This window comes from Schistocerca nitens, chromosome 10, assembly GCF_023898315.1.
Source record: "Schistocerca nitens isolate TAMUIC-IGC-003100 chromosome 10, iqSchNite1.1, whole genome shotgun sequence".
NCBI lineage: Eukaryota > Metazoa > Arthropoda > Insecta > Orthoptera > Acrididae > Schistocerca > Schistocerca nitens.
In genome coordinates this window covers 226,934,373-226,946,194 of record NC_064623.1, presented here as the reverse complement: position 1 = coordinate 226,946,194, position 11,822 = coordinate 226,934,373, and the positions used below count along the sequence as shown (strand labels likewise).

General features: G+C 42.6%; 1 protein-coding gene across 1 annotated transcript in view; it reads right to left on the bottom strand.

Moving 5' to 3' along the window:
* Window positions 1-1,442: 1,442 nt before the first annotated feature.
* LOC126210328 (zinc finger and SCAN domain-containing protein 30-like) overlaps window positions 1,443-11,822 on the bottom strand; it is a 206,898-nt gene continuing 196,518 nt past the window's right edge. Inside the window, exon 7 of the mRNA XM_049939530.1 lies at window positions 1,443-2,544. Coding sequence (XP_049795487.1) covers window positions 1,884-2,544 — 661 coding nt within the window. The 3' untranslated portion in view covers window positions 1,443-1,883. The remainder of the gene's footprint in view (window positions 2,545-11,822) is intronic.

The window sequence follows — 11,822 nt, the reverse complement described above, 5'->3', positions numbered from 1 at the left end:
TCGGCCGACGTTCATCTAATGATTTTTCTGACGTTTCGCCAGCACGAGTGGCTGGCATTGTCAAAGCTTCACCCTCCATTGCCGGTATTTTCTTCCGAAGTAAGAGTGCTTTCAGATGTGCCGCAGGTGAGTGTCGTCGGACCGTTGCTATTCGCAATATACATAAATGAGGCTTTTTGCGGATGATGCTGTAGTATATCGAGAGGTTGTAACAATGGAAAATTGTACTGAAATGCAGGAGGATCTGCAATGGATTGACGCATGGTGCAGGTAATGGCAATTGAATCTCAATGTAGACAAGTGTAATGTGCTGCGAATACATAGAAAGAAAGATACTTTATCATTTAGCTACAATATAGCAGGTCAGCAACTGGAAGCAGTTAATTCCATAAATTATCTGGGAGTAGGCTTTAGGGGTGATTTAAAATGGAATGCTCATATAAAGTTGATCGTCGGTAAAGCATATGCCAGACTGAGATTCATTGGAAGAATCCTAAGGAAATGCAATCCGAAAACAAAGGAAGTAGGTTACAGTACACTTGTTCGCCCACTGCTTGAATACTGCTCACCAGTGTGGGATCCATACCAGACAGGGTTGATAGAGGAGATAGAGAAGATCCAACGGAGAGCAGCGCGCTTCGTTACAGAATCATTTAGTAATCGCGAAAGCGTTACGGAGATGATGGATAAAATCCAGTGGAAGACTCTGCAGGAGAGACGCTCAGTAGCTCGGTACGGGCTTTTGTTGAAGTTTCGAGAACATACCTTCACCGAGGAGTCAAGCAGTATATTGTTCTCTCCTACTTATGTCTCGCGAAGAGACCATGAGGATAAAATCAGAGAGATTAGAGCCCACACAGAGGCATACCGACAATATTTCTTTCCACGAACAATACGAGACTGGAATAGAAGGGAGAACCGATACAGGTACTCAAAGTACCCTCCACCACACACCGTCAGGTGGCTAGCGGAGTATGGATGTGGATGTAGATAAGACTACATGTAATGTAGAGGTGGCAGCATTACATTCCTTCATGGAAGTCAGTGTCTCAACAAATTGGAAATCTGCTTAAAAGGTCACTATGCCCTATGACAGACCTGCTGATTTCCAAAAATGGCTGTTTCAAAAGGTGAGAAGAATCTGAAACGATAACACAAATTATTGCAACCATGCAGCAGGTCAACCACTGTTACCATTCGGGTGACTAGGAAGTGACCCACTCTCAATCAGGCGCGGACAGATTTCTCTTGTTATCTGAAGAATTGTCGACACTTGGGTTTAAAAAAAAAAAAATATTGTTTTGACTAAATGAGAGGCTATTGATTATGGCAATCAATCACCAACATCAACTACTTAACTATATCTTAGGAGAACCATTTAAGATGGGAATGACCATGATCAAGGCTGAGAATGGTGTAAAGTATAATAAAAACGCTAACTCTAAGAATTCACAAGCATTTTAATCCATTTTTACTCTTCAACGTCTTATGGCACAATGTAGTTGCTGTCATTGTGCTCTCACAGAGTGTTTTTTCAGGCAGTTCTCAGTTGCCCTGTGTACGAAAATACAAAAATAAATGTTTTTCTAGCCTGTACATTGTTGCCAATATTTATAGAAGCATACCACAAGGGTATTGATGTTGTATCACATGAAGAACTAAGTGTTTTCTCAGGGTGCTACTAGATGAGAATTTCTTTTGACATATGCAGCAATTGTATGGTTCAGTACGAGTGTGCAGGGTCCGGTATTCCCCCAGGTTGCTGATACCCTGTATTTATCATGACGCACAATACAGCTGCAAGGGCGTTCACCAGTGCGAAACCACAAATGCTGCTTCAAATGCTTGTTTTCCACGAGTGTCTCCTCGCAAACACCACAAATTTAAGCACGTCCGAAAGCGTGCACCAGCGAATGCTGCTTCAGATAACTAAGTTGTGTGAATGTCTTGTTGCAGACAGCACAGCTGTACGGGCGTTCGCCTGTGTGCAACTGCGCATGCCGCTTCAGGGACATTTTATGTTTGAACGTCTTGTTGCAAAGACCACAGATGTGGGGACCTACGTCAGTGTGCAACCGCAAATGTTGCTTCAATTGATTACGTTGGATGAATCTCTTGCTGCAAACGGCACAGCTGTATGGGCGTTCGCCTGTGTGCAAGAGCGCATGCCGCTTCAGTGTGCCACGTTCCGAGAATGTCTTGCCGCAGACGACACAGCTGTACGGGCGTTCGCCAGTGTGCACAAGGAAATGCCTCTTCAAATCACTCCTCCTTGCGAATTTCTTGCGACACACACAGCACGAATGATAGGTACATCTGATCATGCATGTGTGATCCTTCAGGTCCCTCAAATTTGCAAACATCTTTTTACAAATGTCACAACTATGCACCAGACAACTTGTACCACTTTTATTCCCGCAGGAGACTTTCTCTTTGGTGGTGTATTGTATCTTGTAGCCTGTTCCTGCAGCCTGTGAAACGTTGGTAACCAAATTCCAGCTGCCATCAAGACTCTTGGCGTCCTCGATGCCAACAGGGCTGGTGCTGCATAAAAATGGAGAAAACTGTGTCAGAAAGTATTGTCATAACAGTGCAAATCTAGAAATAAAAAATTATATTACCATATAGGAGGTCATCTTATGTCTCAAACGTTCCCCACAAATGCACATTGTATAGCATAGTCTGCAAACTAGATCACACATTAGGAATAAACAGTATTAAATTAACAGAATATTGTATGGCGTTCTGAAGACGCAACAGAGAGATTTGAGTCCATATGTACCCGAAATTTAGGGAAAAAGAGGCTTAAAATTTGTCACACGGTACTTCACAGAAGCCAGGTATAAAAAATTCATTGACAGTGGGATTACTGAAAAGTGAAAACACAGGATGCCACAAACCATAACCATTCCTTCAGCAGACACAAGAAATTGGCTGATGGGGCCCATAGAACTCTAATGTATAGCATGTGAACTTGTACATCAAAGTCTATATTCCACAACTCACCTATGGTGTGTCGCAAATACGTAACTTAATATATTCCTTTTGTTGTAGATCATAGATATATTGGGGCATGTTAATTTTTCTTAATTATCCTAACAACTAGAATTCACCAGTGTCAAGAAAGACTATGAAACATTGTTTAAACTACTATAAACGATGCCAGCTTGGTTGTGGAGCAGTAGATAAAATGTCTCAGAAAGTAACGGACCGTGGAACACACGTTCCACTATGAGAAGCCTACTTACACCGCGACAGACCTGGAATAAACTACTTAAACGACAGTGGGTGGTTACAGGAAGGTCAACCTGGGAAATGGTTCGGTGCTGAGATTTTGAGTTGTCATGGGTCGTTTATTAGCGACACCTTCCCACTATAGACATTGTGGTGTAAATCCAGGTTCCAGGGGTGCATAAAGCGCCACTGTGTGGTTTCAGCAATGAGTCTTACTTCCGTCTGCGGCGGCCAGGTCGACTCCAATGTCTTTGTAGATGATTGGTGAGCAGCCATAGAGAGCAGTGGATTTCAAGATGCATACCTCTCCAATTCATGGAATCGTGATTTCGGAAACTATGGGATATGCGGGATACAACAAAAGAAGTGGTTTGATAAGTGTTAGGCAAAGGCTTAATACTACCCAATATGTGCCAAGAATAGTCCAGCCATCATGCCCAGAGAACCAGCAGCAGGCACACCTCCTGCTGGCGATGACGGACATGACTTCAGGATGAGTTAGTCATATAACACCCCTCACGACATTTAACAGTTTCGCATTCTTGATACATATCAGACTGGAGCTTTATTGTGTTACACCTTCTATTTTCGACAGTGTATTTGAAAAAATCTGTAAATAGTGTACAGTTCACAGAAAAGGTCCAACTGGACATGAATTGAATGATGTTAATTGATGTGAAATGTTTGATTATGACTGTAAAATAATCAGTTTCGTCTTCGCAATTACATTCAGGTAGAGAGTATGTAAATGGAAAGTTTAGTTTGCTTGAGTTGAAAACTCACACAATTTCGATTCTAATAATGAATTAAGGGTGCCAGTTGCCTTAAAACGTTGTTGTTGTTGTTGTGGTCTTCAGTCCTGAGACTGGTTTGATGCAGCTCTCCATGCTACTCTATCCTGTGCAAGCTTCTTCATCTCCCAGTACCTACTGCAACCTACATCCTTCTGAATCTGCTTAGTGTATTGATCTCTTGGTCTCCCTCTACGATTTTTACCCTCCACGCTGCCCTCCAATGCTAAATTTGTGATCCCTTGATGCCTCAAAATATGTCCTACCAACCGATCCCTTCTTCTAGTCAAGTTGTGCCACAAACTTCTCTTCTCCCCAATCCTATTCAATACCTCCTCATTAGTTACGTGATCTACCCACCTTATCTTCAGCATTCTTCTGTAGCACCACATTTCGAAAGCTTCTATTCTCTTCTTGTCCAAACTGGTTATCGTCCATGTCTCACTTCCATACATGGCTACACTCCATACAAATACTTTCAGAAAAGACTTCCTGACACTTAAATCTATACTAGATGTTAACAAATTTCTCTTCTTCAGAAACGCTTTCCTTCCCATTGCCAGTCTACATTTTATATCCTCTCTACTTCGACCATCATCAGTTATTTTACTCCCTAAATAGCAAAACTCCTTTACTACTTTAAGTGTCTCATTTCCTAATCTAATCCCCTCAGCATCACCCGATTTAATTTGACTACATTCCATTATCCTCGTTTTGCTTTTGTTGATGTTCATCTTATATCCTCCTTTCAAGACACTGTCCATTCCGTTCAACTGCTCTTCCAAGTCCTTTGCTGTCTCTGACAGAATTACAATGTCATCGGCGAACCTCAAAGTTTTTACTTCTTCTCCATGAATTTTAATACCTACTCCGAATTTTTCTTTTGTTTCCTTTACTGCTTGCTCAATATACAGATTGAATAACATCGGGGAGAGGCTACAACCCTGTCTCACTCCTTTCCCAACCACTGCTTCCCTTCATGCCCCTCGACTCTTATAACTGCCATCTGGTTTCTGTACAAATTGTAAATAGCCTTTCGCTCCCTGTATTTTACCTCTGCCACCTTCAGAATTTGAAAGAGAGTATTCCAGTTAACGTTGTCAAAAGCTTTCTCTAAGTCTACAAATGCTAGAAACGTAGGTTTGCCTTTTCTTAATCTTTCTTCTAAGATAAGTCGTAAGGTTAGTATTGCCTCACGTGTTCCAACATTTCTACGGAATCCAAACTGATCTTCCCCGAGGTCCGCTTCTACCAGTTTTTCCATTCGTCTGTAAAGAATTCGCGTTAGTATTTTGCAACTGTGACTTATTAAACTGATAGTTCGGTAATTTTCACATCTGTCAACACCTGCTTTCTTTGGTATTGGAATTATTATATTCTTCTTGAAGTCTGTGGGTATTTCGCCTGTCTCATACATCTTGCTCACCAGATGGTAGAGTTTTGTCATGACTGGCTCTCCCAAGGCCATCAGTAGTTCTAATGGAATGTTGTCTACTCCCGGGGCCTTGTTTCGACTCAGGTCTTTCAGTGCTCTGTCAAACTCTTCACGCAGTATCTTATCTCCCATTTCATCTTCATCTACATCCTCTTCCATTTCCATAATATTGTCCTCAAGTACATCGCCCTTGTATAAACCCTCTATATACTCCTTCCACCTTTCTGCCTTCCCTTCTTTGCTTAGAACTGGGTTGCCATCTGAGCTCTTGATATTTCCTTAAAACGTAGAGCTAAAGAAACAGATCAGAATATAACTGGAGAGAAAGATACCACAGGATGTCCTAACTAAACAGAAACACAAACATCAGATGAAGCGAAATGTGGCCCAGAAAATACAACAGTGCTGCTTACCAATTTATACCCGAGGGAAAATTTGAGAACATATATTGGTAAATTAACCATTGAATTTTGCTATGTTTTGCGTTACGTCAGGATTCACATTGTATTATGCTAACTTTAGTGTGTTGAGATGGGAATTTATTGAACTATGTTATGTTTATATTGCGGTGCATATTACATGTTTCTTGCTGAAATATTATTGCACCATTAACAAAGCCATTTTTAGGACAGACACTTTGAGAGTTACGAACTAGGTGAGCACATGGTAATTGGCTGTGTATTCCTTCTTACACCTTTTTCCCTTCTGGACAACATCGTTGCCCTACATTCAATATCTATCTGTCTCAGTTACCTTTTGCGTACAGTGCAATCCAGAAATAAACAAGTCAATTGTCCGTAGCAGTAGCGGAAGCACAAAAACGTCATGAAATTCCAGTCGTATATACGCAAGAGATTGCGTCCATAATTACGGAACCGAAACAAAAGAAAACAGGAAAAGAACAGTTAACACAGGTGAGCGAAGCAGGTGATGTGCGGTCACAGCAGACAAGGGAGCGACAAACGGTAAACGCGCAATTCCAACAGAGCGGCAGCCGACCCTCCGAACGTACGCGAGTGACGCTAGAACAGAGCAAGTTGCGGCGACACATGTACCAATTGTGCAGTTTCCAAGTCACAGTACAACAGGTTATAGGTCCCAAGACAATATGAATATAATAGAAAGGCAAAACACTGAAGCATTAACAGGAAATGTAAACGAATCTTTCACTCCGATACACGAGGAACGGTACGGTGTAGATAACTGCACACCACTAAGTACACTCCTGGAAATGGAAAAAAGAACACATTGACACCGGTGTGTCAGACCCACCATACTTGCTCCGGACACTGCGAGAGGGCTGTACAAGCAATGATCACACGCACGGCACAGCGGACACACCAGGAACCGCGGTGTTGGCCGTCGAATGGCGCTAGCTGCGCAGCATTTGTGCACCGCCGCCGTCAGTGTCAGCCTGTTTGCCGTGGCATACGGAGCTCCATCGCAGTCTTTAACACTGGTAGCATGCCGCGACAGCGTGGACGTGAACCGTATGTGCAGTTGACGGACTTTGAGCGAGGGCGTATAGTGGGCATGCGGGAGGCCGGGTGGACGTACCGCCGAATTGCTCAACACGTGGGGCGTGAGGTCTCCACAGTACATCGATGTTGTCGCCAGTGGTCGGCGGAAGGTGCACGTGCCCGTCGACCTGGGACCGGACCGCAGCGACGCACGGATGCACGCCAAGACCGTAGGATCCTACGCAGTGCCGTAGGGGACCGCACCGCCACTTCCCAGCAAATTAGGGACACTGTTGCTCCTGGGGTATCGGCGAGGACCATTCGCAACCGTCTCCATGAAGCTGGGCTACGGTCCCGCACACCGTTAGGCCGTCTTCCGCTCACGCCCCAACATCGTGCAGCCCGCCTCCAGTGGTGTCGCGACAGGCGTGAATGGAGGGACGAATGGAGACGTGTCGTCTTCAGCGATGAGAGTCGCTTCTGCCTTGGTGCCAATGATGGTCGTATGCGTGTTTGGCGCCGTGCAGGTGAGCGCCACAATCAGGACTGCATACGACCGAGGCACACAGGGCCAACACCCGGCATCATGGAGTGGGGAGCGATCTCCTACACTGGCCGTACACCACTGGTGATCGTCGAGGGGACACTGAATAGTGCACGGTACATCCAAACCGTCATCGAACCCATCGTTCTACCATTCCTAGACCGGCAAGGGAACTTGCTGTTCCAACAGGACAATGCACGTCCGCATGTATCCCGTGGCACCCAACGTGCTCTAGAAGGTGTAAGTCAACTACCCTGGCCAGCAAGATCTCCGGATCTGTCCCCCATTGAGCATGTTTGGGACTGGATGAAGCGTCGTCTCACGCGGTCTGCACGTCCAGCACGAACGCTGGTCCAACTGAGGCGCCAGGTGGAAATGGCATGGCAAGCCGTTCCACAGGACTACATCCAGCATCTCTACGATCGTCTCCATGGGAGAATAGCAGCCTGCATTGCTGCGAAAGGTGGATATACACTGTACTAGTGCCGACATTGTGCATGCTCTGTTGCCTGTGTCTATGTGCCTGTGGTTCTGTCAGTGTGATCATGTGATGTATCTGACCCCAGGAATGTGTCAAAGTTTCCCCTTCCTGGGACAATGAATTCACGGTGTTCTTATTTCAATTTCCAGGAGTGTATTTCCCAACATTTAACTTTATAATCGTGGTAAAAAAAAACTCTTCTTTTTCAGATATACCTTTCTTGCTATTATCAGTCTACATTTTTTATCTTCCATACTTTTGTCTTCTCAACTACTGCTTCCCTTTCTAGTCCTTGAAGTTACAACTATAGTACGACTTCTGTACACGCTGTAAAGAATTCTATGTCTCTGTGTTTTATCACTGATACCCACTGAGCTTCTAAGAGTGTATTTCAGTCAAGATTATCAAGATCTCTTAATCTGCAAGTGCCATTAACGTAGGTTTGCCTTTCTTCTGTCTGTCTACTAAGATAGCTTTTAGGATCGGTATTGTGTCGCGTGTTCATAAATTTCACAGGATTCTAAAATTGTGCTCAGTTTAGTTTGTATAGTCTCCTCCTCCCCATACAAATATTTCCTCCACCTTCCAGCCTTCCCTTCTCTGCTTAATTCTGGCTTGCCATCTGAGCGGTAAATATTCGTACAGTTGCTTTTGTTTGCTCCAAACATTTTTTTAAATTTGATTGTCCTATATGCACCATCTATCTTTTCCAAGTGCAATTGCAAAGCCTTTGTTGATTTACGATTTTGCACTCCTTTTTTATATTTGCTTCTGTTGTCAATTCAAGTCAATATATCGTGTTATGCAAGGCTTTCTACTGCACCTTTTTCGTTTTTTTATCTTGTGCTGCTCTCAATGCTTGTTCTCTCAAAAGTACCCATTCGTCTTGTAGTGTATTCCTTCCTCTCTTTCAATCAATCGTTGGCTAATGTTCCCTTTAAGAGTATCCACAAGCTATGGTCTTAACTTATTTAGATTTCATCTCTTAATTCGCTACATTTAGCTGTCTCTTTCGTTGCTGTCTGCAGTAAATTATCTTCAGTCCGTATCTCCACCTGGAAATGTCTTAGAATTTAAAATCGTGTTTCGAAAAGTCTATTGTGTTGACGTACTTCTTTCATGATTCTTGAACAAAGATTTAGCGATGATTAAATTACGCTCTGCGCGAAATTTTATCAGGCGGCTCACCCTTTCATTTCTTCCTCCCAGCCCATCTTCTATTTCATCTTCCTGTCCCTGCTATCGAAATCCGTCTTTCATTGTATTTCAAATTTTTATCTACTTTAACAACAATCTGAATAATTTTCTTTATTTTATCGTACATCTTTCCAAACTGTTCACCGTCTGTGGTGTCGGTTTACACGAAAACTTGTCTACGGTGGGTAGGCGTCGGTTTCATGTCTTTATTTGCTATGGTAATGTTAAAGGCAGTTTAGGATGGAATTGGCTATTGTGAAAATATTCCATTGATTGTTTCGCTGACAAATACTCGCAGAGTGGTTGAAATATGTGATCTTAATAGAGGAAATACTGAGGATCAACTTACAGACATATTCAGTTACAAATAACTGCCTACCATATCAAGTGTAATGTACTATCATTGTAAACTGAATATGGGTACTGGAACTGCAATGTTAAAAACTGTTATGAGAGTCATGAGAAGTTATTTTTGACTCATCACTTGTCTAAATGTTGTCGAGTACATTAGTCATGGACAGTGATTCATTGAATGTGAGTGTGACGTCGGGTATGGCCCTCGGAGCTATGAGAATTTTCGGCGAAGCGCTCTAGTAGACACGCCCGCTGCTATGAAATACTTATCATCCGATTGTAAGAAAATATCCCGTGAAAAAAAATTATACTGTTTTCCATCTTAGAGCGTGATATTCTCGCTCGATAAAGGGCAACATTTCTTTTCGCTGTTCGTCATTGTTACTGTGCGGCACGAAATCAAGTAAAAACTGCACGAAATTTTAAAGAAATTCTACACGAAATCAAGTAAAAACTGCACGAAATTTTAAAGAAATTCCAGAGATAAAAGCGCATTGGGTACATATTGCATTTGGTTCGTTTTAGGTCTCACATTAATGCATATGAAATGCAGGCAACGTATCGAAATTACATTAAAGCTGAGAGAAGCGCAATACGTCTTTTCGTTCCGATAATTACCAAAATCTTAGGAAAATGTGAGGTGAAATAAAGATAATATACCTTGTGGCCACTAATATACACACACTCAGCTGCACAGCCCGTTTTTTTTATGGTTTGCGGCCTCTGGGCATTGCCGGAAGAACGGAATCCGTGGGCCCCAAAGGATTCGTTCGGCAGTGTTCCGGTAGGCGCGAGGCGGGCGACACCAAGTGTGAGTGTGCCTACTCATAGATGACTCATTATCTTATTTTTGTAGATTTCAGCTCAAGTCAAAATTAACGTGTTGCTCTCTTCGCTCATCGCTCGTTCAGCGGTGTACGGAACTTTTCTCACTAATTTCGGAACATTATGAGCAGTTAAGTTGCGTTTAGCCGTGCATGCAAGCAAACAAGTGGACTCGCGATGTATCTTCTCAGTTCAGTCTGATCTCACGAGTACAGTACAACTGAACAGATTTCTGAAACTTCGCTAATTTAGATTTCAGTTCGTAATCTAGTTTCCACGTGTCTTTGTCGGCTCAGTACGTGTTAACTACGGATCTCAGAGCCTTAAGTTCGCAGATCGTATTTCACAGTAATATATCCTGTCCAATTTGCTTAGCTATTCTGAATTTTAGCACTCATTTTATATAAAATTTCTATTTGTGACGACCACGTGTTTGCGGATTGTGAGAGTCGTTAAATGTGGTTACACTTCGTATTAACATACCAGCATTTCACATTCGCTATGGCTTATCTCGTGCTTACATTCAGTTGTGACATTACATTGTTAATCATTTAAATGTGTTACCTAGACAAATGTATTCCCAAAAGTCATTACTCTACATTAATTATTTTTGATGTTGCGATTTTTACGTCATTGTACATAAACCGCAAGATACTGTTGAGTGTATGGCAGAGCATAAATTTACCAATATCACCAATTTTCTTTCTTGCTCCATCTGCGTGCTGAGGCAGGGGAGAAATGCCTGTCTACATGCCTCTGTATATACCCTCATCACTTTTTCTTATGATCCCTATGCCAGATAAACGACTGCGGCAGCGTAATGGTCACACATTCATCTTCAGAAAGTGCAGCACATTCCTGAGTTCGTTTTATGTCTGTTGTCACGCCTCCTTGATACAGACTCCAAACACAGAAACAGTTGTTAGAACTGGTCACGTTAACATCACGTATTGGATTTCCTTTACAGATACACCACATTTTCCCAGAACCCTTTCAACAAGTGTAAGTCTTCCGTTCACATTCCCGAATATCGATGTTAAATGATCGTACCATTTCACATCGCTTGACATTACCCTTAAACATATACACAATGTGTCGTTTCCCAGATGTTCACCACTAATCCTTCTAATCAGATACCATAGGAGAATTTTTCTCATTGTTACAGATATTATCTTACAGTTAACCACTGCAATTGCTCATGGTTTTCCACTGAAGCTACTTACCTCCACACAACTGCTTCATCAGCAAACAATCTCATACACAAATATTGGGTGTAGTTAATTTTTAGCAAATATGAAACATAACGATCATTTAAGCTTAGTCCTGGGCAAGGCAGGTGGCAGACTTTGGTCCATTAGTAGCATACTAAGGAAGTCCCATCACCTAGAATACTGCTCAAATGTGTGGGACCCATACAAAATATGATTAATAGAAGACAGTGAACGTGTCCGAAGAAGAGCAGCACGAATGATCACAGGTTTGTTTGACCCAAGGAAGAGTG